Source organism: Bos mutus, chromosome 19 (genome assembly GCF_027580195.1).
Source record: "Bos mutus isolate GX-2022 chromosome 19, NWIPB_WYAK_1.1, whole genome shotgun sequence".
NCBI lineage: Eukaryota > Metazoa > Chordata > Mammalia > Artiodactyla > Bovidae > Bos > Bos mutus.
In genome coordinates this window covers 29601107-29628493 of record NC_091635.1, presented here as the reverse complement: position 1 = coordinate 29628493, position 27387 = coordinate 29601107, and the positions used below count along the sequence as shown (strand labels likewise).

The 27387-nt window shown below is 44.1% G+C and overlaps 2 protein-coding genes and 1 non-coding gene across 3 annotated transcripts; 2 read left to right on the top strand and 1 right to left on the bottom strand.

Moving 5' to 3' along the window:
- Nucleotides 1-126: 126 nt before the first annotated feature.
- Nucleotides 127-5527, bottom strand: PSME3 (proteasome activator subunit 3). Its single transcript, XM_005899171.3, has 11 exons — nt 4985-5527; nt 4283-4315; nt 4097-4159; nt 3796-3900; nt 2758-2806; nt 1835-1947; nt 1523-1591; nt 1319-1386; nt 1165-1219; nt 953-1039; nt 127-368 (listed from the first exon to the last, which is right to left on the bottom strand). Exons 1-11 carry the CDS (start codon nt 5024-5026, stop codon nt 288-290), a joined length of 765 nt encoding a protein of 254 aa, XP_005899233.1. The 5' UTR covers nt 5027-5527; the 3' UTR covers nt 127-287.
- Nucleotides 3038-3110, top strand: TRNAE-UUC (transfer RNA glutamic acid (anticodon UUC)). Its single transcript has one exon. It is a non-coding gene; the product is annotated as a tRNA-Glu (tRNA).
- Nucleotides 5528-16233: 10706 nt separating the features above from the next.
- On the top strand, nt 16234-27302 carry BECN1 (beclin 1). The gene is made up of 12 exons (XM_005899173.3): nt 16234-16369; nt 16644-16772; nt 18708-18775; nt 19841-19899; nt 20521-20611; nt 20713-20849; nt 21010-21204; nt 22261-22407; nt 23710-23859; nt 24753-24813; nt 25256-25398; nt 26130-27302. Exons 2-12 carry the CDS (start codon nt 16646-16648, stop codon nt 26296-26298), a joined length of 1347 nt encoding a protein of 448 aa, XP_005899235.2. The 5' UTR covers nt 16234-16369; nt 16644-16645; the 3' UTR covers nt 26299-27302.
- The last annotated feature ends 85 nt before the right edge of the window (nt 27303-27387 follow it).

Sequence of the window (27387 nt, the reverse complement as noted above, 5' to 3'; positions counted from 1 at the left end):
TATTCTTGTGCCAGCATCCTGCGCACACAAACCTGGAGTTCTCCAGAAATTAGGATGGGGTGGGGTGGGGGGTATTAGAGAAGGAAATAGAAGAGTTCCTGAGGCCTGAAAAAAGAGGTAAACACGTCACAGAACTACATGAGAGTTTCATTAGACTCTAACTAAAAACAGAGAGAGGTGTGATTACTATTTCCAGCCAGTTTCCCCATCACGATAGTCATGTAACAAACCAAGGCAATGTCGGTCTTGAGCCAGACTCACAGAGTCCCCTGACCCTGGCCCCGGCCTCAGTACAGTGTCTCTGCATTGCTGCTCCGGGGCCTTTTGATCTTCTCAATATTTTTCAGGATCATGTCATGTAGAGTGACCTGGGAGGAGAGGGATCAGGGAATCATGTGTCTATTCAACCCCTACCTCACTAGGAAAATGAGACACCCCCACAAACCCCCCACTCCCAATCACTCACATGATCCAAATCTCACTAGAATCTGAATTCAGGGTGGCTGCCCTTCTACCTCTCTCATACCCCGGACACAGCTGGGGATATCCCAGCGTCCAAGAGTCTAATAAATAACATTTATGAAGCACTTAACATACCAGGAATTACACTAGGTCCTTTAATGTGTTAGATAAAGAAACTGCAGTTTGAGGTTAAACTTGCCCAAGGCCCCATATTACAGGTGGAATTAGTTCTAAATCTATGCCTGATGCTAACACCCACATCTTCACCCCAAGACTATACTGCGCCCTTTCCCATCCAGGTAGAAAGAAGGGAGAGAAGCACCTAGACACCTTCAATGACCTCATGGGGCTTTCAACACTCAGTTGATGGGCAGAATTTGTTCCATTCATTTTACCTCCAACCCCCAACTCAACCCCCAGAGAGTGGGAAGAAAATAGCCACCAGAACTAAAAGCTAGAACAACTGTGGGCAGGGTCCAAGGTAACTTACATATTGATTCCTTAGCTCTGATATGATGAGCCGAAGGCTGATATATTCTTTCTCGTCAATCTCTGTCACGGTGCGACGATAGTCTTCCTGGTGGGGGGCAGAGAAAAGTCTTGTTCCCAAGGCCTGACTGTCACCCACACAGCTCCTCCTAGGAATAGTCACTCCTCCCTGTCCTACCACTTCCACCCTCAGCCCAAAAAACCCTCACTTACCACATGGGGATATTTAGCTATTTTAGAAACCAATTTGGCTCTTGTAATATAATATCTGAAAGGAGAGAGAAGAGGAGGAAGCTGCAGGAGACCCCAGACGGTGTTCACCACCTCACCAGCCCCCAATTCCTGGGCCACACGCCAGCAGCCCTACCTAGAAATCTGGTCCAGATAAGATGCAGCTTCACTCTCAACAGTTCTTAGTTCTGCAACTGTTTCCTCCTGAAAAAAGCAAATGAGTCAAAAGTCACTTCCATGTCATCCCATGGCAGAACAAAAAGGAAAGGAAAACAGAAACACAGAGGAAGTGAGAATACTCCCACACCTTCCTCTCCAGTTTCTATTGCAGGTGCCTTACCTGAATGGACACCCCAAAGTTGTTGCCATCTTCTATCCTAGGAATCAGGAGTTGTACCCACATTTTGACCTGGAGGGTGAGGGGATCAAAATACACATTAAGAGGACCTCAGCCCTTTCTCCTAAAGCCATGAAGTACACAATTCATGCTGTTGGGGCCACAGGCCAGGAGCACAGGAGCCAAGACACCTACTCTGCCAGCTGCCACATCACCTCCACGCCCCCAGCCCCATCATCGAGCACATCCATCATCTAGCACAGTTCAAGCCAGGTTATCTGGGGTCAGCCCACAGGTCACTAGCCCCTGCCTCACCGTGTTGCATTTCTCAATCAGCAGCCGGATCTCAGGCTTCACTTTCTCAATAATGTCCACCAGCTGCTGGTTGCTTTTTAGCATCCCATTGGGCATCACAAACACCTTGGTTCCTGGCAGGGATGTGAGGAAGATTAAATTATTGGTGTGGAAGGGCAGGACATAGCATTCCAGGTCTCTCTCTCTCTCTTTCCCAGCCCCAAGAAATGCTATGACCTTGGCCTTTTATCTGGCATAACCCTATCCACAACCTGTCGCCCCCAACAGAATAAAAAAGAGAACACACGGATTAACAGACTAAACAACAAGTCTAGAGTATTCCAAAAGTCTGAATAAGGAAATTTAAATATGCTCCATTTTTCCCATGGATTTGTGAGAGCTCAGGAAGCATGGTTTCCGGATGATTCTCATAAGGAGTAGGCAACCCAGATCCCTCTTTCACAGTAGGGTTTGCACTCTTCAGAGATTTTAATGCCTCCACTGATCTGAGAGGAGGCAGAGCTCAGGTGGTAATGCAAGCAATGGAAAGCAGCTGTAAATACAGATGAAGGTTTGCTAGCTTGCCTATTGCTCACCCCCTGCTGTGTGGCCATAGACCAGTACCATGATTGAGGACCCCTGCTCTATAGACTTAACATATCAACTATTATTGAAGAGGAAAAACTAACACGGAACTGGCATTTCTGTGAAAAATCTGTGATGTGTCGTCCTCTTCAACCTGTCTCCCTTGACAGTCCACACTAAGACAAACCCTCCCCGTTAATTGGAAAATTAGGTTTAGAGTGCTAAATAACGACAATGCTTAGAGGACATGGGAACGTGAACTCTGGGAAATAAAATAGGATCCTGCTTCCTGGCCAGGAGAACACATTCTGCATCTGCCGGGAAGGACTGGGGTGGGAGACGGTAAAGGCAGCTCTTACCCTGGAAGGCCTCTTCACATTCATCCAATCTTCGCTTCTTGTAAGTAGGCTAAGGATACAAAGAGATGGGAAATAGCCTGCTGGACATCCCCATCCCCATCATAAGTTACCCTTCAAGCAAGTTTAATCCCTTCCTTAGGACAGGTTGTCTTAAGTTATGCACAATTTATTAAGTACATACAAGCCTTTAAGACAAGATTCTTGCCAAAATGCAACCTAAACTCTGCTGGGAAAACCAACCTTTCAAGAAGTATAAACAAAGGAAGCAATTAGGGGGAATTCCCTGGTGGTCTAGGGGTTAGGACTCGGCACTTTCACTGCCAGAGGCCCAGGTTCGATCCCTGGTTGGGGAAATAAGATCCCACAAAAGGAGCATGCTGTGGCCAAATATAAATAAATAAATAAGCAATTAGAGGAGGGAGAATACTACAAACAACAGGAAAAACGAACCACTGAATGCAGAGTTAGGATAATTAAGGGAATATGTGCAAATCTGCCAATTCCATAAAAACACACAATATTCACTCAACAAACGTATTTAGCAACTGCTATCTGCTGGGAACAATGCTAGATGCCGGGGATACAAAGATAATTAAGATAGTTTCAGAACTGCAAGTTCTATCAGTGAGACAGTGATACAGACAAAGAGCAAGACAGTGTCATCAGTGTTATAACAGAATGTGGACATATAACTGGTAACGACTAGGTGCCAAAGACACACAAAGGCTAGGACTGTAGTTACATGAGAAGAAAAGTCTGGCCTAGAGTCATGGGGACAGACCAGATCACTTGCGGGAACCTATAGCTATCTGTCCTATTTCAAACTCACTCTAACAGAGTAGCATTAACACATTCACCTCATGCTACAGATGAAAATCAGGATCTAAAGGAGGTGCTCTGGAGTCATAATGTCTTAAGAATCCTCATTTTCAGATAAAAAGCCCACTGTCTCCTCTCAATATGTTTCAACTGACCAGGAAATAGAGAACAGAGAACCCCTACTGCTTCGAAACACAAAGAAAAATATAGGACACTTACACCATCCAGTCCATCATGGCTGTTGGTGAGAAGAATGGGGTCAGGGACTGGGAGATTCATGTCTGAGTGGATCTGAGTTAGGTCATGGATGTTTAGAATTGGTTCCTGAAAGAGAGACGCCCACCCCCAAAAACATTAGTCTTTTCAAGATGAACAAAGAAGTATTTCATTCAAAAGGCAAGAAATCAGAGTGCGTTAGGGTACACAACAAAACAGAATCAACACCTCATCTGTCCCACTGGACAGAAGGACCTTGGCCAAGAAAGTTGGGGAATCTGAGGAAAAGAAAAGCGTCTCTCACCTTCAAAAAACTATCAAGTTCTAACAACTTCTTTGGGAAAAAATTTGCCACCAAGTCTTCTGCCTGAAGATGAGGGAAAATACAACCGAATTAGTACCTGTGGGAAGGCCTGTCTCTATAGATATCTCTTCTCTGGGGAACTCCCAACTATTAACCAACACTCACTCTCCTACTTATTTCACTCACCTCACTTGTGATCCGCTCCCTGAAAGAATCAACCTAAAATTAACAAAGAAAGCAATTCAGTAAGAGCAAAGCAGCAGCTGGCAACATAAGTATAGGCAGGTTGGGTAAGCCCAAATCCAAATGTCTTTCCCTCACCTTATAATTGTAATGAGAAGCTGAGAGGCCCCCAGACTGCAAATACTTTATTTTTTTGAGGATCCATTTCTCCATCTCAGGAGAGGGAAGCGGGGCTTGAGGGCAGCACCCACCTGTCTTCCCTCCCTCCCTCCCAGTCTGAAGCTGTCTGACTTTGAGAGCAGACAAAAGACAAGCAGATGGGGGAGGTGTGAGCTCACAAACGTGTCAACCCCCATTCAAACCTGGCCTACGATACGAGGCAAGCCTGACGCCAAGGGCAGGGGCAGTAGCAGCGTATGGAGCGGGGACGTTGCTGGGCTGGGGGGCTTTACGCTGTCACTAGCCTAAAGCACTAAGTCCACCACGTGTCCGCGAAGGTCTTCCCTATTAGATAGGGTACATTAGGCCACCCCATATTATCCTCTCCCCCGATGCCGTCCCCGGGGGTGGGGGGCTGGGCTGAGCCGAGCGGAAGCTCAGGGCCGGTGTCCCCTGGGAGACAAAGACGCCACGGGGAGTGGGAAGCCGGTCAGACAGCTCGGGGATCGAAGCGAGGGGTAAGGCGGCCGGGGCCGGTGCCGCTACCTTGAGCTTCACTTCCTGATCCACCTTCAGCAACGAGGCCATGGCCGGGCCGGGCCGTGTCCGCTCCGCTGGAAACCGGAGGCGCTGTGGGCTCCGGGGAGGGGGTCAGAAGGAAGGGAGAATCTCGGCTGCTTTCAGGACGCGGCCTCCCTTGCTGGGTCACTCACTGATCACTTGCTCCCTCCCTTCGTGCCGTCGGTCAGCCAGCCCGCCTGCTGCCTGTCCCTGCTGCCTGCTCCCTCTCTCGCTCGCCCTCCCGGCTTTCGCCGCTCACACCGGAAGTTGCGTCACAGCCAATCGCCGGGAGTCCAGCGAGGATGCGCACGTGCTCTGCGCAGCCGCGCTGAGGTTCCGCTTTGGGAGCTTGGCTCTCGGCTCTTACCTCCCAGTTCTTGTACCGCATACGGGTGAAATGAGAGGGAGGATGGTGGAGAGGATTTAGTGAGATCTGAGCCTCAAAGAGACTCAGGGATTGTTTGCCTCTCTGTTTGCCCGGCACTCGCCTTCACGGAAGGGACCTTCTGAGCCGCTGCCCCGTCTCGAGCGGGGACCCGACCGACGATGCCGTCGCGCTCCAGTGACGTCGGCCCGAGGAAGCTGGCAGTCCCAGTGCTGGGTTCTGGGCGTCTAGTGTGTTATGCGCACTGCCTCCTACTCTTGGCCGAAGCTATAGCGTGAGACTGGAACCTAACAGAAATCCTCTTGCACCAGGCTTCCCCACTTTTCTCTGCCACTTAGCCACTTATTCTCATACACTTCCAGATCTCAGAGACCAACTGCCTGATGGATGGGCAAACTGATGCCCAGAGTCGGGTAGTGCTTGTCGAGGCTACACGGTGATTCCAGAAAATCCAAGACCAGAACTCAGATCTCCTAACTTTTAGGGCAGTGCTGTATCCATTTTCCCCATAAAAGGCAGAGACTATAACTCTTAACTCACCTATTCATAAGGTCTCTCTTAACATTGGTTATTTCACCCTAAAGTGGACTAGGCTCTGGGACAGCAGTGTAGAGGCTAGAAATAATGTGAGTCACTTATATAAGTTAAACGTCTTTTGATAACCACCTTAAAAAGTAAAACCGGTGAAGTTCATTTTAATCATATAGTTAACCGTTTATCCAAATATTTCATCGTGTAACCAATATAAAAAAACCAATGTGATCTTGTACATTCTTTTCTCATAGCAAGTCTTTGAAATTCAGTATGAATCTTACGCTTACTTGCACACCTCAATTCAGAGGAGCCAGGTTTGCAGTACTCAGTAACCTTATGTGTTTAGTGGCTTCCAGAACAGCACAGTTCTGAGAAATCAGAGGTAAACAAAACTCAAGTTCACTGGTCTAATGGGACTTAATAGACTTAATACTGGGGAAAGAGATAAGAAAGTAAACTGACAACATAATTGCAAAATCTGATAAATGCTAGGGGGGATATGGCTGACATAGAGAATACCAGGGGTCTATTTTGGATAAGTCTAAATTTGGCAATAAGGAGTTCATGGTCTGAGCCACAGTCAGCTCCTGGTCTTGTTTTTGCTGACTGTATAGAGTTTCTCCATCTTTGGCTGCAAAGAATATAATCAGTCTGATTTTGGTGTTGACCATCTGGTGACTAGACCATTCAGGTATGACCTAAATCAAATCCCTTATGATTATACAGTGGAAGTGAGAAATAGATTTAAGGACCTAGATCTGATAGATAAGAGTGCCTGATGAACTATGGAATGAGGTTCGTGACATTGTACAGGAGACAGGGATCAAGACCATCCCCATGGAAAAGAAATGCAAAAAAGCAAAATGGCTGTCTGGGGAGGCCTTACAAATAGCTGTGAAAAGAAGAGAAGCGAAAAGCAAAGGAGAAAAGGAAAGATATAAACATCTGAATGCAGAGTTCCAAAGAATAGCAAGAAGATAAAAAAGCCTTCTTCAGTGATCAATGCAAAGAAATAGAGGAAAACAACAGAATGGGAAAGACTAGAGATCTCTTCAAGAAAATCAGAGATACCAAAGGAACATTTCATGCAAAGATAGGCTCGATAAAGGACAGAAATGGTATGGACCTAACAGAAGCAGAAGATATTAAGAAGAGATGGCAAGAATATACAGAAGAACTGTACAAAAAAGATCTTCACGACCCAGATAATCACGATGGTGTGATCACTGACCTAGAGCCAGACATCCTGGAATGTGAAGTCAAGTGGGCCTTGGAAAGCATCACTATGAACAAAGCTAGTGGAAGTGATGGAATTGCAGTTGAGCTATTCCAAATCCTGAAAGATGATGCTGTGAAAGTGCTGCACTCAATATGCCAGCAAATTTGGAAAACTCAGCAGTGGCCACAGGACTGGAAAAGGTCAGTTTTCATTCCAATCCCAAAGAAAGGCAATGCCAAAGAATGCTCCAACTGCTGCACAATTGCACTCATCTCACACGCTAGTAAAGTAATGCTCAAAATTCTCCAAGCCAGGCTTCAGCAATATGTGAACCGTGAACTTCCTGATGTTCAAGCTGGTTTTAGAAAAGGCAGAGGAACCAGAGATCAAATTGCCAACACCCGCTGGATCATGGAAAAGCAAGAGAGTTCCAGAAAAACATCTATTTCTGCTTTATTGACTATGCCAAAGCCTTTGACTGTGTGGATCACAATAGACTGTGGGAAATTCTGAAAGAGATGGGAATACCAGACCACCTGATCTGCCTCTTGAGAAATCTGTATGCAGGTCAGGAAGCAACAGTTAGAACTGGACATGGAACAACAGACTGGTTCCAAATAGGAAAAGGAGTACGTCAAGGCTGTATATTGTCACCCGGTTTATTTAACTTATATGCAGAGTACATCATGAGAAATGCTGGACTGGAAGAAACACAAGCTGGAATCAAGATTGCCGGGAGAAATATCAATAACCTCAGATATGCAGATGACACCACCCTTATGGCAGAAAGTGAAGAGGAACTAAAAAGCCTCTTGATGAAAGTGAAAGAGGAGAGTGAAAAAGTTGGCTTAAAGCTCAACACTCAGAAAACGAAGATCATGGCATCCGGTCCCATCACTTCATGGGAAATAGATGGGGAAACAGTGGAAACAGTGTCAGACTTTATTTTTCTGGGCTCCAAAATCACTACAGATGGTGACTGCAGCCATGAAATAAAAAGATGCTTACTCCTTGGAAGGAAAGTTATGACCAACCTAGATAGCATATTCAAAAGCAGAGACATTACTTTGCCAACAAAGGTCCATCTAGTCAAGGCTATGGTTTTTCCTGTGGTCATGTATGGATGTGAGAGTTGGACTGTGAAGAAGGCTGAGCACTGAAGAATGCTTTTGAACTGTGGTGTTGGAGAAGACTCTTGAGAGTCCCTTGGACTGCAAGGAGATCCAACAAGTCCATTCTGAAGGAGATCAGCCCTGGGATTTCTTTGGAAGGAATGATGCTAAAGCTGAAACTCCAGTACTTTGGCCAGCTCATGCGAAGAGTTGACTCATTGGAAAAGACTCTGATGCTGGGAGAGATTTCGGGCAAGAAGAGAAGGGGACGACAGAGCATGAGATGGCTGGATGGCATCACTGACTCGATGGACATGAGTCTGAGTGAACTCTGGGAGTTGGTGATGGACAGGGAGGCCTGGTGTGCTGCGATTCATGGGGTCGCAAAGAGTCGGACACAACTGAGCGACTGATCTGATCTGATTTTGGATAAAATGGCCAAGAAAGGCCTCTCAGATGAAGTGATAATTAAGCTCAAATCTAAAGGATGTAAAGGGGTTAGCTTGAAAAGAGTGAGAGGAAGAGCCTTCAAAGGTATGGGTGCAGCACAGGCAAATGCTCTGGGGAAGGAAAGATGTGGTCTAGTTGAAAAAGAATTTAAGCCCATTTATTTTTCATTTCATTTTTTTTGGCTGCACTTCGTGGCATGCTGGATCTTTCCTGGGATCAGAGATCAAACCTGGGTCCCCTGCAGTGGAAGCATGGAGTACTATCCACTGGACCACCAGAGATGTCCCAGTTGAAGAAACTGAAAGACTAGTTAGTAACCTGGGGGTGGAAGTGGGGTGGGGAGAGTTGTTAGGAAACAATTTGGATTAAGTGCAAAGGCAGGTTATCTGATTTACATTTTATCCTGACCACACCTCTGTGTTAAAAGCAAGGGAGATGGGGGTGGGGGGAAGAGCAAGGGAGATGGGGGCGGGGGGAGGGCAAGGGAGATGATGGGAATACACAGTTTAATGAAAGGTGACTGACTGTGGTCTTTGGAATCAGAGAAAAAAAGTGAAGTCGCTCAGTCGTGTCCGCCTCTTTACGACCCCATGGATTGCAGCCTACCAGGCTCCTCCGTCCGTGGGATTTTCCAGGCAAGAGTACTGGAGTGGGTTGCCACTGCCTTCTCCCCAGAATGCCGCTGCTGCTGCTGCTAAGTCGCTTCAGTCGTGTCGGAATCAGAGAAATTTGCCTTCAAATCAGGAGCCTCAGCTCCTTTGTTGTTGTTCAGTCGTTCAGTCTTGTTTGACTCTCTGAGACTCCATGGACTGCAGCATGCCAGGCTTCCCTGTCTTTCACTATCTTCTGGAGTTTGCTGAAACTCATGTCCATTGAGTCAGTGATGCTATCCAACCATCTCATCCTCTGTTGCCCACTTCTCCTCCTGTCCTCAATCTTTCCCAGCATCAGGGTCTTTTCCAATGAGTGGGCTCTTCACATCAGGTGGCCAAAGTATTGGAGTTTCAGCTTCAGCATCAGTCCTTCCTAACTGTCATATCTTGGGTAAATTATTGAAATGTTGAGTCTCAATTCCCTCATTTGTAAAATGTAATTTTGTTATTAATAAATAGTATGTAATTTAGTAGGTTTGTTATGGAAGCAGGCAGGCACTTGATAAATAGTAGCCACTATCAGATAAGTTAACTGTTCATGCTTAGCATGAAGAGGTTACTCCTTAAACGATATTATTATTCTCATCCCCACTTTCAGACTCAAAGTCCTTTTCCACTTATTCAAGACCACATACAACATGGCCCATACTACCATTCTTGCTTATTTTTTAATACGTTATTTATTTGGCTGTGTCCGGTCTTAGTTGTGGCATGTGGGATCTTCACTGTAGTATGCAGGATCTTTCATTTCGGTGCAAAGACGCTCTAGTCACTCTAGTTGGGGACGCTTAGTTGCTCTGAGGAATGCGGGATCTTAGTTCCCCGACCAGGAATCAAATCCAAGTCCCCTGCATTGCAAGGCAGATTCCTTGCACCAATTTCAGGTGAACAGTGAAGGGACTCAGCAATACATATACACATATCCCTTCTCCCACAAACCCCCTCCCACTCAGGCTGCCACATAACATTGAGCAGGAGTTCCATGTGCTACACATCAAGGCAGATTCTTAACCACTGGCCCACCAGGGAAATCCCACCATCTTGCTTATTAACATCTAACAGTTTTCCCCTTTTTACCTCTCCTTTCTGTTAACACTTGTTCCTAGTAACTTTTGAACTCTGATCTGGAATTTAACTTCAGGAATGCTTTCTCAAATTAACTACATCATATTTTAAGTGAGCCATTGCCCTGCATTTCTTTCAGAATTAATAACTTCAGCTTAGAAGCTTAATGTGTTTATGCTTATTGAAATATGGCTTTGTTCTCAAATAATTGTGTTTTGTTTTCTTCAAGTAGAATGTTAGTCGCTTAGTGGTGTCTGACTTTGTAACCCCATGGACTATAGCCTGTCAGGCCCCTCTGTCCATGGAATCCTCCAGGCAAGAATAGTGAAGTGGGTAACCATTCCCTTCTCCAGGGGATCTTCCTGACTCAGGGATGGAACCCAGGTCTCCTACACTGCAGGCAGATTCCTTACTGCCTGAGCCACCAGGGAAGCCCCATAAGAAGAGAGGTACACATTCCTTTTTTATTGCTTTTCCTCCTCCTTTATCCAAATGTTTTAAGTAATAGGCACTCATTTGTTTATTTATTCAGTGAACAATTGCTGAGGGCACCACTGTATTTAACAAACTGTTTATTCCTGGGTGCTTATGAATCAGTGATCACTGATGACTGGTCTTATTTTAAATTCATGTCCACAAAAGTCACATGGGTGCTCTTGCGAGTCTCAACTATTCCTTGGCTTGGAGACAACCATCTTCTCCCTGTGCCTCTTCACTGTCCTCCCTCTGTTTATGTCCATCTCTGTGTCCACTTTGACACCCCCCTTTTTTAAGGACAACCAGTCATACTGGATTAATGACCTAATGATCTCAATAACTTGATCATCTGCGAAGATCCTGTTTCCAAATAAGGTCACATTCACAGGTACTGGGGCTTAGGACTTCAATATCTTCCAATTTCAATATCTTCTGGGTAAACAATTCAACCCGTAACACCTGTCATTATCTGAAGTCACCATACTCATTTGTTTATATGTTTATTGTCCAGATCTCTTTTCAAGAATATAAACTATTAGAATAGTTCACCAGTGTATCCTCCCAGACCTAGACGAGCGACTGGCACATAGTAGGTCTTCAATAAATATTTGTTGAATTGATGACTTATGGTATGTTTTTGAATATTCAGTTCCTCAGGTACTACACCTACAGATTGTCACGTATTCTCCAAACAGCAGAGCAGACAGTTTACTATGTGCTGGATGTTGCTCTTTATGCTTCATATTATTAGCTCATTTAATCATCACATCACTACCCTATGTCCCTATGTGACATACACTATCATTCTCGTTTAAGTTTTTTTTTTGGCCACACTGCACAGCATGCAGGATCTTAGTTCCCCAACCAGGAATGGAACCTCTGCTCCCTGCAGTGGAAATGCAGAGTTCTAACTAACTATCAGACCACCAGGGAATTCCCAATTATTCTCATTTTACAAATAAGAAAACAAGGTCACTTGCCAAGGTCAGGGTTGGTAAATGACAAAGATAGACCTCCAAACCCACAGCTGTAATCTCTAGAAGCCCTCCCTCTCTAGAAGCCCTTTACGTATCTACATCTTTCTGAGATGGTGTTAGTGGCAGCCACACAGGAAGAAGTATTGAATACAACTATGATTCGGCCTCTGGTGGCTCAGATGGTAGAGTCCACCTGTAACATGGGAGTCCCAGGTTCGATCCCTGGGTTGGGAAGAGAGATCCCCAGGAGAAAGGAAATGGCAACCCACTCCAGTATCCTCGCCTGGAGAATTCCATGGACAGAGGAGCCTGGTGGGCTACAGTCCAGGGGTCACAAAGAGTCAGACACAGATTAGCGACTAACACTTTCACGCACTTATGAATCAATCACACCAGCCTTACTTGGGAATCCTTTGGGGATGATTCCACTCAACTCCTCTAGAGGGAGTTTCATGCTGAAAGATCCAAGGAATAAGGATTGTAAAGACCATCTCTGGTTAGCAATACCAGGAGAAAAGCAACCTAGTCCCACATATTATGTCTGATGCTAATTATAGTAGGGCATACACATTTAAAATACTAAGAGAGTCACTTCTGAAAGTGGAAACAGCTTTCTAAGCAATGTAAATCATCCAGAAGAAAAGCTGATTTGACTTCATAAAAACATGAAACATCTGCACATCTGGAAAATACCTTAGTTATTAAGAACCTAGTAGACAAATGCACAAAGGACACAAACAAGTTTCACAAAAGAGCCAATATCTACACGTTACCAATGATGTTGATGAAAAGAACAAGGAAGTGCCATTTTTTTTTTTGCCCTTGTTCTTCAACAATTGATATATGATAGCTACCCCTGGCCAGGGCATCTTGAAACAGGCTCTCTCAAACATTACTGGAAGTAGAATATAAGTATATGAAACCACTTTGGAAAACAATTGCTAATGTTAATCAAGAGACATGAAATAGCCAAATTCAGTGATCTCAGTGGTAAGGTTCTAGCATTAGGAAGTAGTCACCTTTTCACTGCAGCATTATTGTAACCAGCAAAACTGGAAGCAACGCAACAAATAAACACATTAAGGTAGCACTCAGGTAACACAGTCATGAGAGTGACAGTTACAAAATCTGTGTAGCAACAAGGAAAATACTTATTATGTAACAGTAGATTTTAAAAGCAGGATACAAAAATTGCTCGTAGATCACAAATACAAATACAGCTTTGTTAAAATTGGAGAAGGCAATGGCACCCCACTCCAGTACTCTTGCCTGGAGAATCCCATGGACGGAGGAGCCTGGTAGGCTATAGCCCATGGGGTCGCACAGAGTTGGACTTGACTGAGCGACTCCACTTTCACTTCACTTAACTTTGTTAAAATGCACAGTGGCACAGACTTAGAGAAGGAATCTATGGCTGCTGGGGAAAGGACGGGGGTGGGCGGGGAAGCGGCAGTCAACAAGCTGGGATGGACTTGCACACACTGCCATGTTTAAAATGGATGACCAACAAGGACCCACGGTATAGCACAGGGAACTCTGCTCAATCCTATGTGGCAGCCTGGATGGGAGACGCATTTGGGGGAGAATGGACACATGTATATGTACTGCCGAGTCCCTTAGCTGTTCACCTGAAACTATCACAAATTTCTTATCAGCTATATCCCAACACAAAATAAAAAGTTAAAAAAAAATAAAATGAGTGACTAAAACAAAAATAAAATACACAGGGAAGAAACATCATATTGCAAAACATAAAACTTAGAGTGTGGTGAGATTATGGGTAATTCTATGACACTACTGCCCTAACTTCCTGTATTGTTATATTATCTTTCTGTAAAAGTTTAATTTTGCTGTAAATGAATTATAGGCTTATTGTCAAAAAATCCAACAGTACAAATTTGTATTAAGTAAAAATCTCTGTCCCGTTGTTCAGTGAAAGACACTGCTTGCTGTATATCATTTCCTATAACATATGTCATATTATATATCACGTTATTTTTCATACAGACGGACTTATGTTTACTGCCTATGACTTTTCTTATTTAACTGAGAATCATCTCTTGCCTCAATTCATGCAAAACCTCCCAGCTGGTCTCCCTGCTTCTACTCTTACCCTTCTTCAGACCATTCTCAAAGTAGTCAAAGGAACCAAGGAAAAAGCAAGTTATTCCATTCTTTTTAATGGTTGCATGGGGCTGCAGAGAGTCAGACACAACTGTGCTACTGAGCATGCACAGTATTCTGCTGAATGAATAATACCCTAATTTATCTAAACAATCCCTATTTACTGAAGGAAATTAAGCCATAAGTTTATTGTACATCTGTATTTGATCACTTGTATTATCTATTAGGAAAATTCCTAGAAAGAAATTTAATGAATCAAAGAATACGAACATTTAAATTTTTGAAAGGCATTCCCAAATTGTCCTCCAAAAAGATTGTACTAGTTTATACATAGAGTACATAGAGTTCCCCATATGCTCATCAATACATGATGTTATCATTTAGTTCAGCCTTTACCAATCTCTTAAGTGAGGAAAGCTGCCTGACTTCAGTTTTATTTCCACTATTACTAGTAAAATGAAATATCTTTTAATTTTTTTAATCAACCATTTGTTTTTCTGTGAGCTTTTTCATATTATTTGCCCATTTCATTACTGGCCCATGGGTATTTTTTATTGATTGAATAGAGTTCTGCATATCAAAGAAATTTATCTTCTTTCTAATGAGGCACAACTAATTTCCACATTTTCTTTTCACAATTTTTTTACACTGTCTTTGATAGTTCACAAAGTGTGTGTGTGTGTGTGTAATAAAGTTGTATTAAAGTATAAAGGAGATAGAGAAAGCTTCTGACATAGACATCAGAAGGGGGTAGAAAGAGTACCCGCTTGCTAGTGTTAGCAATAGAGTTACATACCCTCCAATAAATAAGAGTTAGTAAAGTACAGCAGAAAATGTGTTCGCTAGGAGAACAAAGAACTAGAGCTCCAAGCATCCTTACCTTGTCCTGAAGAATCCCAGACGAGCCCCCAAGATCAAAGTTTGTTGCTGAATGACGCAGACGCCAGGATCCTTGGCCTCCGGAGAAGAATCCAATCTGGGGCCAGAGACGAGGCTTGATCGCTCAGAGCTTTTGTGTAATAAAGTTTTATTAAAGTATAAAGGAGACAGAGAAAGCTTCTGACATAGACATCAGAAGGGGGTAAAAGAGTACCCCCACAAAGTTTTAATTTCATTTTCATTCTTGGCCACACCACACCAACATGCAGAATCTTCCCCAACCAGGGAGCAAACCCATGCCCCCTGCATTGAGAGTGCGGAGTCTTGACCAGTGAAAGGACAGGGAAATTCAGAAAGTTTTAATTTCTAAGGAGTAAAAGTCAATATTTTCCTTTTTACTTCTGATTTTCATGTCATGCTTAGACAGCCCTTCTCTACTTCAAAATTATAAAAAATATTCACTCATGCTTTCAAATAGTACCTTTAACCATTGTTTTGTTTTGTTTTGTTTTGTTGCCACACGGCTTGTGGGATTTTTAGTTCCCCTATCAGGGACTGAACTGGGGCCCTCAGCAATGAAAGCTTGTAGTGCTAACGACTGGACCGCCAGGGAATTCCCAATCGTATTTTTGAAGCTTACATTTGTGACTAACTTGGAACTTCTTTTGGTGTAAACAGTGAAGTAGAAGATTCAGCTCACTACCATTTACATGGCTCTTTGGTCCCACTCATCACTTATTAAGTAGATCACTTCCCCACTAATTTTAAACACTAGCTTTATCACCCACTAACTCCCCTCCCCCCATCCATGGTCTATTTTTTAACTTTATTCTCTTCCATGGATACTCCCTGCACCAACACAAAAATGTTTTAGTTTTATAACTTTATATTTCAATATCTAAAGTGTCGGACTTTCCCTTATCATAACTGAAACCTTAAAACATACAATGAAACACAATAAGGTTTACCTCCTCACTTGCCCTTCCAAGTGTCTACCTCTTTCTCAGCGTTTCAAAAAAACGCCCAGTTCTCCCAATGAGAAATTTTAAAAATTGATACCGCAGAGAATAACGAAAGTGGCTCCGCTAAGAAGTGACAAATCTGAAGAATAGTCACTGAGTTAGAAAATGATGGCGTGTCCAGGGATTGTTTGTTTATTCGCTAAGTTGTATCGGACTCTTTCGCAACTCGCTCCCAACTCGGTCGGGCCACTTCCGCTCGCAACACCAGCCCCGAGGCCGACGCCTGCCGCCTTTCCCAGCTCAGCCTCTAGAGGTCGCAGCCAGGCGGAAGCGGGTTGGACCATGATTGACCCCTGCGGCACGGCAGTCATCGTGACGTCAAGTCCGGTCCCGGCGGAAGTCCTCCCCCGGCGGACCGGGAAGTAGCTGAAGGCTGGGCGATGGCAGTTTTGGAAGTCCCGCTCGCAGACAGACCCGAAGCCGCGGTACCCCCGCGGTAGACCGGATCAGGGTGGCGGGCTCCGGGTCCCGAGGTGAAAAGCGTTGGGGGCTGAACGGCTACTTTCGAAGGGGACATGGGAACCCCGACGGCCCCTATTGCAGACCCTCCCTGACTTTGGGCTGTAAACTGCCTTTGCCGGGTCAGCCCCGGAAGCAGGTCCGCCTGGTATCCTACCGTTCCTACAGGGAAAGGTGCAGGCGGGGACTTTTACCCCTTCACCACAACAGCAAGTCAGGCGGTAGCTCCGAACCCGGGGTTCAAGGGCGCTTATTCTTCCTAACGTCGTCTCCTTTCCACCGCCGCAGGGATGGAGGGGTGTAAGACATCCAGCAGCACCATGCAGGTGAGCTTCGTGTGTCAGCGCTGCAGCCAGCCTCTGAAACTGGACACGAGCTTCAAGATTCTGGACCGTGTCACCATCCAGGAGCTCACAGGTCAGCGAGGCCCTTGGAAAGAGGGTGATCAAGATCGTTCAAAGTGGGCAGCTTTGGAGATGAAGGTCTTAAGGACTATACATAGCCTGCCACAAACAAGCCTTGTGAGCCTCGGAAGTTGCTTCATCTCTCTGGTTCCTTGTTTTCTTATCGAGAACATAAAAGTTCTGACACTATGTGCTTCTGAGAGCTTTCTATAACAAGGAAAGGTCCTTAGTTTTCTGCTCCTGCTGTTTCAGAGTAAAGGATTATGTATATACAAAAATAAACGGCAATTGTGGAGGACTTGCCATATACCGAGTGCATTACATGCATTACTTTTAACCTCTATGGAGTAGTTCAGTTTTACTCCCCTATGCGTAGGAGTAGTAAAAATTTATCATTTCATCCATGAGGAATTGAAGCTCAGTCAGGTTAAATGACTTACCCAGAAGCCAATAGCTGATAAGTAGAGGCAAGTAGAGGAAAATAGAGGAATAGAATCCCAAATCCCCATGAAGTGAGATGAAGCTAGGAAAAAGGAAAAGATTGAATAAACAGTTAAAATAAGCTCATGGACCTAGAGTCACTCTGCTTGAATTTAACTTCTGGCTGTCATTTACTGGCAGAATGACTTTTTGCAAGTTACTTCACCCAGTTTTTAGTTTCTAAGCCCCAATTCTTTTATTTCCTATATCTGTAAAATGTAAAACAACCTCAAGATAGTTGTAAAGATCAAATATGACACAGACCGTGAATACTTAAGAATATGCCAGGGAAAAATACTCAGCAAATATTAACAATTATTATCAATACCTGATTTCTCTTTTCTGAGGGGAATTAACTGTTTAATATGGGAAATTTTTAATATGGAAAATTTCAAACATACAATCAAGAGAATAGCACAGTAAACTCCCTTGTGTCCATCATTCAGCTTCAACAATAAGCTACATTCAACCATTCTTGTTTCCTCTATGCCTACATTCACCTCCCATATCCACTCAGGTATTTTGCTCTTTACCTCTTTTTTTTAAAGGTAAATTTTCATACATTGACAATTTTTAATTGTCAAGATTTTTTTTTTTTTTCGCCTGTACCCCATGGCATGTGGGATCTTAGTTCCCCAGCCAGGGATGGAATCTCTGCCCCCTGCAGTGGAAACTCAGAGTCTTAACTACTGGATCCCCAGGGAAGTCCCTAATTGTCAAGATTTATATATTACGTATCTTAGCTTTTTGGGGGGCCATGATGCACACTTTGTAGGATGTAGGATCCTGGTTCCCCAACAGGGATTGAACGTAGGCCCTCGGCAGTGAGAGTGTGGAGTCCTAACCACTGGACTGCCAGTGAATTACCCTTCGCTGTATGTTTTGACAAATGTATACACTCATGTAACTTAGATCTCCATTGCTATGTAGAGAGCTTTCATCTTCCTGGATCTTAGTTCCAGAAAAGGAAGTTTCATCTTCCTTTCATGTTCCCTCCCACTTATTCTGGGGGGAAAAGGATGTTAACTTTTGTTATGGAAAACATCCAAGTTTACAATGAACCTCTGTATACTCATCACCAAGTTTCAGCGATTATGCAGGCACATTTAACCATGTTTCACCTACAGCCCCAAATGATTCTGAAGCAAATAATATAAACATATTTACACCAATAATATAAACACATTTACACCATTATATCCCAAACATATAAACACCATTAATATTTTATTTAAGTATTTTTGAGAGGTAAGATGTCTCTTTAAAGACCTAATCATACCATTATACTGAAAAAACTTTAATAATTCCTTAATCTGATTTAATGAGTGTAAGAAGAAGAAAACAGATCCTTTTTTTGGTAAATTCTACTCTGAGAAAAAGGTGGAGGATGTTTTGATTCTTATCCTTTCACACATGCTCCTGCTCTGAGAAGACTTTCTAAAAGATTCAATGTTTCCCTTGCTCTTAGCTCCATTACTTGCCACAGCCCAGCTGAAACCAGGAGAGACCCAGGAGGAAGAGGCTAACTCAGGAGAGGTATGAAAACACTGGAATGCAAAGTGGGTTTCTGCAGGGTCCTTGGTGCTCCTGGGGCCCCCAGATATGTGGAATCTCTGGTTAACAAGAGACATTCTGCATAATCAGGCCACTTTAGATCACTGAAGATACAGAAGTATACCTGAGGTCACAGGGTTGCTGAATGAGGCATCCATTCAAAAATGTGAAGAGAGACTCTGCTTTATTTGGAGTGGAATTATAAGCTATTTTAGGTGGGAGGTGGGATGATGACCTGTGTGTCCAGGTCTTACCTGGTTCATACCTGTTGTTGTAGTTCATTAGTAATATCCACTCCTCTCTAGTCTTAAAAGTATCTACGTTTAGAGATAGAATTGTGTGATTACACTAGGTAGAAAGGGTTGTCAGTGTTTGAGAACATGTCATTTTTTTTAAACTGTATTGAGTGATGATTTTCATTGTCAAAGATAAGACTTTGGTCACATACAAATTATATCAAAGTATGGAAAACAAAGAATCTACTTTGTTTTATGCCATGGCAGACTTCATTGCAGTCTGCTCTGGCTTTTCCCTTGTGCCATGATTTAGGGCAGGAGTCTCTAGCCTCCAGGATCTAATGCCTGATCATCTGAGGTGGAACTGATGTAAAAACAGTAAAAATAAAGTGTGCAATAAACATAATGCGCTTGAACTACCCCTCCCCCTGCCCTGGTCTATGGAAAAATTGTCTTCCATGAAACTGGTCCCTGGTGCCAAAAAGGTTGGGGACCCCTGAAGGGCATTCTCTCCCCTAGCCTGACTGGTAAGTGTTGAGAAAATGCAAATAAAACAGAGTATAACATAGTTAAGAAATACTGTTTCCCACAAAAAAACCAAATGGGACTCGGGGTTTATTTGTACCAGGGGTCCTTTCTTAGTGCCTGTATCCAAGGATTGGCTAGAAAACACCCATTTCTTAAGTCTCTTGTTTCTCAAGTCTTGTGTTTATCAATCATGGGTAAAGCCAAATAGTTCTGAGGCCATTGGGAAAATAGACTCCACCTCAAAAGCCGCTAGAATTCTGATGACTTCTTATTTCCTTCCCAGGAGCCATTTATTGAAACTCGCCAGGATGGTGTCTCTCGCAGATTCATCCCCCCAGCCAGGTGCCTACTACTCCTCAGCCCCCTGTTCCTTGCCAAAGGCCAGTAGAATTTTAATTGAACCCAGAATTGTGATGGAGATGAATCATCACCTAGCCTTTCACTCTTCTAGAAAAGACACTGTCCCTTACACCTGGCCCATCACCTTCCAGTATTGATTTTTTCCTGTAGCCATTCACACAGTGGGAAGGAACAGTAGCTCTCATGATGAAGAATTAAGAAAAGTTGAGAGTGTGATTGACTAATGGAAGAGATGAGCTCTTGAAAAGTTTTAAGATAACAAATGTTATATGTTCAGGTTCTTAGTTATTAATGCATGTAAGAAATGGTCTCTCCTGATTCTCCTTCCTTTTCTACTATAGACACACACATAGCCGTTTTTGATGCCCCCTCTCCCTCCTTAGTCCATCCAGGCCAACCTTCGTGCTGAGTGCCCCTGTGGAAGACCAGCATGGCCTTCCCTTGGGAGAGAGGTATCCTTGGGAGGTCAGTCGGGCTAGGAGTGGGTATGCGCCTTGAGGCCCCTCAGCTGGTGCTTGAGAGTCTCTGCCACCAGCACTGCATATAGGTGGAGGAGGCCTCTCTGCTCCCTCATGTGGCCCATGGGCGGGGGGCTGTCTGCAGGATGATGTCCACAGAAAGTGCCAACAGCTTCACTCTGATTGGGGAGGCATCTGATGGCGGCACCATGGAGAACCTCAGCCGAAGACTAAAGGCAAGTCTGCCTCATGCCAGTGTCTTTCAGTGGGCTGGCTGGTAGGGGGGTCTCCAGGCAGGTGACATGAGACAGGCCCTACCCTGACTCTCTTCTTCCAGGTCACTGGGGACCTTTTTGACATCATGTCAGGCCAGACAGATGTGGATCACCCCCTGTGTGAGGAATGCACAGACACTCTTCTAGACCAGCTGGACACTCAGCTCAACGTCACTGAAAATGAATGTCAGAACTACAAGTGAGTGCCTCCAGAGCCTGGTCCCAGGAACAGGGCTCTGAGTCTTGGGGTGCTCATTGCTCTGGGGCTGTACAGCCCTTACTCAAGAGCTGTGCTTCATGCAGGGAAATGGAATAACAGGTTCCCTCCCGTAAGCATTCCCTGCCTGTGTTCTTGGCAGACGCTGTTTGGAGATCTTAGAGCAAATGAATGAAGATGACAGTGAACAGCTTGGGTTAGAGCTAAAGGAGCTGGCATTAGAGGAGGAGAGGCTGATCCAAGAGCTGGAAGATGTGGAAAAGAACCGGAAGATAGTGGCGGAAAATCTCGAGAAGGTCCAGGCTGAGGCTGAGAGGTTGGATCAGGAGGAAGCTCAGTGAGTGATCACCCTGTTCTTCCATCTTCCTACCTCAAGGCTCCGGGAGGGGAAATGGCTCACAGCCGAATGTGTCTGGTTTGTAAACAGCAGTCGACTTTGAGCAGCATGTCTGCTCTAGACCCTGCATTTCCAGGCCCTGATTCTCGATGTTGGTTGGGAGGCTTATGTAGGAAGAGTCAGCATGATTAAGTGACAGAAGCATTGGTTTTGTCCAGTGCTTTTGGAGAGCCGAGAACCAGGCCTCTAGTGACAGCTCTGTCCTATAGGGAACATTTGGATGAGTCAGGCACTGAATCCCACATCCTCCTCTGGAAGGATAAGTGTGTTGGCCTACATTTATTCTCTTCCAGCTCAAAAATATCACTGGTGCTCTTTTTTAAAAATATTAATTTATTTGGCTGCGCCAGGTCTTAGTTTCAGCTTATGAGATCCTTGATCTTTGTTTCGGTATGTGGGATCTAGTTCCCTGACCAGGGATTGAACCTAGGCCCTCTGCATTGGGAGCTCGGAGTCTTAGCCACTGGACCTCCAGGGAAGTCCTTCATTGGTATTCTTGACCTGAGAGAACCCTCTGTCTAGTGGAGGAGACTGAAGGTGGGGGAGTGGAGGACTGAGAAAAAGTTAAATTTTTCATGAGGTAGTGTAACAAGTTCCATTAGAAATGATATACACTAACCATTTAAAGGACAATAGGCATGTAGAAGTGAAGTGATAGACAATCAGACCATTTCAGGGAAGAAACCACCATTGACTAATTCACCTTGTTTCTGGAAAAGACCAGGAGTCCAAGAAGTATCTGGTCCTGGTTTGGAAGCATCCTGTCCTCCTCCTCTTTTTTGCATATGAGCAGCTGGAATTTGGGACATTTCTGTCCCTCCCAGGCAAAACATCTAGGGCAACTATGTTCCTTTGTATGAGATCTATGCCAAATGTACAAGGTGCTGCAACTAGAAGTGACCATAATCACTAGAAGAAGTCTTTGAGAGGAGCGATGGGAGAGAAATTTTAGCCCCCAAACTAACAGCCTTTAATGACCACCTTATCTATTCACAGGTATCAAAGGGAATACAGTGAATTTAAAAGACAACAGCTGGAACTGGATGATGAGCTGAAGAGTGTAGAAAACCAGATGCGTTATGCCCAGATGCAGCTGGACAAGCTGAAGAAAACCAACGTCTTTAATGCAACCTTCCACATTTGGTAAGAAGGGCTGGAGGGTGAGGGGCATCTGGGAAGCACTGAATATCTGAATGTTAGCTGTTGACCACTGAGCCAAGGTGCCCACCTCCCATGAAATAGAAGTGCATGTCATTTTCATCCCATCTAGGCTTCTTCCATTTCTTGAGTTGGGATAGCCACAGTCGGGATTGAGATTCTAGAGCTTGGTAACTTCCATTCTTCCAAGGAGAGGGAAAGATCGGAGCCCTCCAGCCACAGGAAAATCTGCGCCTCTGCCTGCTGCTGATTTCTCATCCCCCTCTCCCGGAGTTATTTGTTTACTCATTTATTTGACATTTTATCCATTTCAGCTGGTATCTGTTGAGCATCTTCTATGTGGTCGACACTGCTCAGCACTGGGTGGGCAGCAGCAAGCAATATTCATTCTGCCTCCTGGTTGCTACAGTCTTGTGGGGGAGGGGGAGATGGCTGGGTAACAGGCACTTGCACCTCAGCGTGGTCCTGGTGAACCCAGGGTGCTGTGGGAACACATAAGGGCACTTCACCTGATTTGAGGAGGCTGCATGAACGTTTCCCCCAGAGGAAGTGGATGTTTAAGCTGAGACGTGGAGTCTAAGTCTGCAGAGGAGGAGGGTTGTTCTCGGCAGAGAGAACATCCTGTGTAAAGAGGCAGAGGAAAGTGGAAGTGATAATCTCCCACTGAACCTTCTGGACTGAAAGGAGCTTATTGTGACTGGAGATGGAGTATAAAGCAGAGAAGGACAGGGTGTGAAACTGGAGCACTACCAATTCCTTAAGGATCTTAGAAGCCTCGTTAAGGGATTTGGACTTTATCCGAAAGGCAGTGGGAGCCACTGAAGCGCTTTGGGCAGGAAAGTGACACAGTACAGCTGTATTTGTAAATGATGGCTTTACCTGCAATGTGAGAAATGACTTGGGGGAGAGGGCAAGGCTGTTGGTTAGGAAATTTGTCCAGGGGATTCTAAACACAAAGAGAGCCATGGTATTGAGTCTGAAGAGAAGTGGACAGATTCAAGAGGTTTAGGAGGTAGAACCAGCAGAGCTTGGTGGTTTTGGGGAAAAGGGAGCTGAGAGAGAGCATTCAGGGATGACCCCCAGGTTTCTACTTTGATGTCTGAGCAGCAGGGAGAAAGATGATGACTCACGCTTTAGGCATGTATTTAAAGTACCAGGTAGGGCTTGGATATGTGAATATGAAGATAAGGAGAGAGATTTATGCCAGGTTTTAGGTGAGAACAGGAAATATCAGAATTCGCCAAGTTTTAAGTTCTCTCTGTATTTTTCCCTGCCCTTCTTCTGTAGGCATAGTGGACAGTTTGGTACAATCAATAACTTCAGACTGGGTCGGCTGCCCAGTGTTCCTGTGGAATGGAATGAGATTAATGCTGCTTGGGGCCAGACAGTGTTGCTGCTCCACGCCCTGGCCAATAAGATGGGTCTGAAATTTCAGAGGTAAAAAAGGTGGTCCTTTCTTGAGTGTGGTGTATCTTTGATATAATCTGTGTATCCTACCTGTTACTTCTGTTGACTACGCAAGAGCCCTTGCTCCCAGCAAGCAGGGAGTATTCTGTCTATGGAGACTGTGTGCTTCTGGTTTTCTCCTCACCACAGGCCTTTTCCACTGATTGAGCAGTCCATGAACTACATGACTATAGCAGTGGTCCTCAACTTCCTGTCTCCAGAACCTAAAAAATCTCCAGATTTCTGTTTCTAAATCTAAACCAGAACATACATTCATCCATAAAAGACCCTCAGATAATTATACAATAAATGTAGGGTTTTTTTTCCTTCTCTTTTTTAAAATACTTATTTGTGTTTGTTTGTTTATTTATTTAACTGCACCAGGTCTTAATTGCAGCCTGTGGGATTTAGTTCCTTGACCAGGGATCCAATCTGGTCCCCCTGCATTGGGAGCATGGAGTCTTAGCCACTGGACCACCAGGGAAGTCCCAAACAAAACTTTTTAAACATGGAGGCCCCATGGGGAGGTTAGAGAGAAGTGGAAATAATAAAAGAGGTCCTTGGGTAGCTTGGGCTTCCATGGTGGCTCAGACAGTAAAGAATCTGCCTGCAATGCAGGAGACCCAAGTTCAGTCCCTGGGTCGAGAAGATCTCCTAGAGAAGGAAGTGGCAGCCCACTCCAATATTCTTGCCTGGAGAATTCCATGGACAGAGGAGCCTGGTAGGTCCCAGTCCATGGAGTCGCAAAGAGTTGGACACAACTGAGTGACTAATACTTTCACTTTCTTTGGGTAGCTGAAGACCAAAAATCACTGGGTTATAAGACCCTAGTAATCTCTTTAGGTAGAGTCCTGTATTCATCTCTGTCTGCATCTCCATTTTAGGTATCGACTTGTTCCCTATGGAAACCATTCATATCTGGAGTCTCTGACAGACAAATCTAAGGTACTCTAGGAAGTTCCATTTTTCACCTATAGTATAGAATTATTGTACCTCGTAACAAAATAGTTTACTTTTGATAATAGCATAATTTCATTCTTAGACTGAGATATCTTATGATGAGCCAGTGTCTTCTTCAGTGGCTTGTCCAGTTCAGGATTAGCTCTTTGGGGTCTGTTGAGAAAATTATACTTCTACAGTTTGTTGAGAAGGGATGTGGGCAGATCCAAGGAGAAGGTGTGTGCCAGGATGAGAAAGGCATCACCATGCACATGTTTAATACATTTCGGTGATGGTGAAACAGTTCTGGGTGCATGGTATTTGCCCAAGGTTACTGTTGCCAGTGGAATCCAGACAGAACCTGTTAGAGAGATGGATTGGATTGGGAGCAGCCTGTTGAAGCCAGTGTTTGGGCCACATGTACAGCTAGTTCTCTCTTCTCGGGCAGGAGCTGCCGTTGTACTGTTCAGGGGGGCTTCGGTTTTTCTGGGACAACAAGTTTGACCATGCAATGGTGGCTTTCCTGGACTGTGTGCAGCAGTTCAAAGAAGAAGTTGAGAAAGGCGAGACACGTTTTTGCCTTCCTTACAGGTCAGTATTCCCCAGTGCTGAATGAATCTAAAGTAGGACCAAAGTGAGCAGAATGGAAGGGACAGTAAGAATGGAAGCAAAACCAGTACACATGGTGGGAAAGCTGAAAACGGAGTAAAATCCCATGACGCTGATGGGCAGGATGGATCCAACACTGTAAGCAAGACAGTGTGACCACCTGATCCCTGGAAAAAATGCTGACTTCAATGGTGTGGGGGATTTTCTTGGTGCAAAGCTCAAGCCTGCTCTCCAATTTCAGGGAGGTTTTCCCTTATGCCCTTGGAAAGATACAGGAATGCTTCCTTTGATCAAATTTTGCAGGAGCCCAGAGATAGATGGGCACCTTACTTAAGAGAGTAAGGCTGAGCTGCTTCCATCACCCCAAAACAAAGCATTTCTTTTCTTCTGCCTCCCTTCCCTCCCCAAGAGGGAGGGATGCCTAGGAAAACAGTGCAGAGTGCTGTCACCCTCACTTACCCTCTGCTCCAGGCTTCTCATCCATTTGGGTGTGTGTCCTGTCCCTGTACTCTGCAATGACAATGAGGCTCTTGTGACAGCCTTCTTGATTTTGGGCTTTCAAGCAAATCCAAAATACACTACCGTTGCTTGCCAAGAGTTCTTTAATAGATAAAATGACGTGAATGGTCCCTTGATCAAGTCCCTGCCTATTTGCCTGAACTGACTTAACTTGGATCTCAGTTACTAATGAGTTCTGCTGTGTTCACCTGCAGGATGGATGTGGAGAAAGGCAAAATTGAAGACACAGGAGGCAGTGGTGGTTCCTATTCCATCAAAACTCAGTTTAACTCGGAGGAACAGTGGACGAAAGCTCTCAAGTTCATGCTGACGAATCTTAAGTGGGGTCTTGCTTGGGTATCCTCACAGTTTTATAACAAATGACTTTCTTTTTTCCTTAGTTCGTTTGCCTTAAAGGCTTTCAATTTTGTTTTGTTTGCAGAAAAAGAAAGTGTTAAATTCGGGTACTATTAAACAGCATATGTTTACAATACCAAAAAAGAAAAAAAATCCACAAAAGCCACTTTATTTTAAAATATCATATAACAGTTTCCAGAACTACAACATGCCATGTATAGCATCTGGTCTTTGTCACAGTTTTGACTCTTAACCCCATGCCTTCCTTTCCCTTTGTCCCCTCAAAACAAATAATTTAAGTTTGCTTTTTTTTTTAACTGAGTTGAATTGAGATTGATGTGTTTTCACTGGAGTTTGTCTCTCTCAACTTCCTGCACTTAGAACATGAACTAGAAACTTGTCTCTCCACTGAGAGGACAAGAAGTGTGAGATGCACAGTTGGATAACATGAGAAAATGACACAAGCTTTGGTCACCATGTGATGTGATCAGAAGCTTGAAATTTAACACTTCTTACTTGGTTCTAGTACTGAATGCCTGCTCTACTCTGTGTTAAGAGATATGAAATGGTGTTTGATACTGTTTGAGACCTTGGTGGAGAGATTTAATTATTTGTAATAAAAGATCAACTGCAGTCTGATAACTGCCCAGAGGTGCACTGTTGGGTTTTTCTTTAACTAAAATAGAGTACTTTGTATTCTGGGAGAATTGAGTTCAAGTGCAGGTATGTGGAAAGTCTGTTGAAATATGTGTAGAGGTAGGTGTTAGTTTTTAAAAAGACTAATGGAAAAATAGACAGCTGTAGAGAAGGCCCTATTTGTGTAGCTCTCTGTAACAGAACAGAGATGTTAAACTAATTTTAAGGGGAAATAAAGTCAACATCCTTGATGTTCAGTCAGGGTTACCCATATGGTCTCAGTATTTGAGTCCCTGGTTAATACTAATTTCCATGTCTGAGGTTCTGTCTTAATAAAATGAATAAAATAAAAAGAATAAATATCTTGTTAAACAAAAATAAACTAATTTCACTGATCCTCTGTCTTCTCCCAGCTCTTTGACATTTTCAGTGTGATATGACAAAAGGGACATGGTTATTCATCTTAATTCTTTCTCTGAT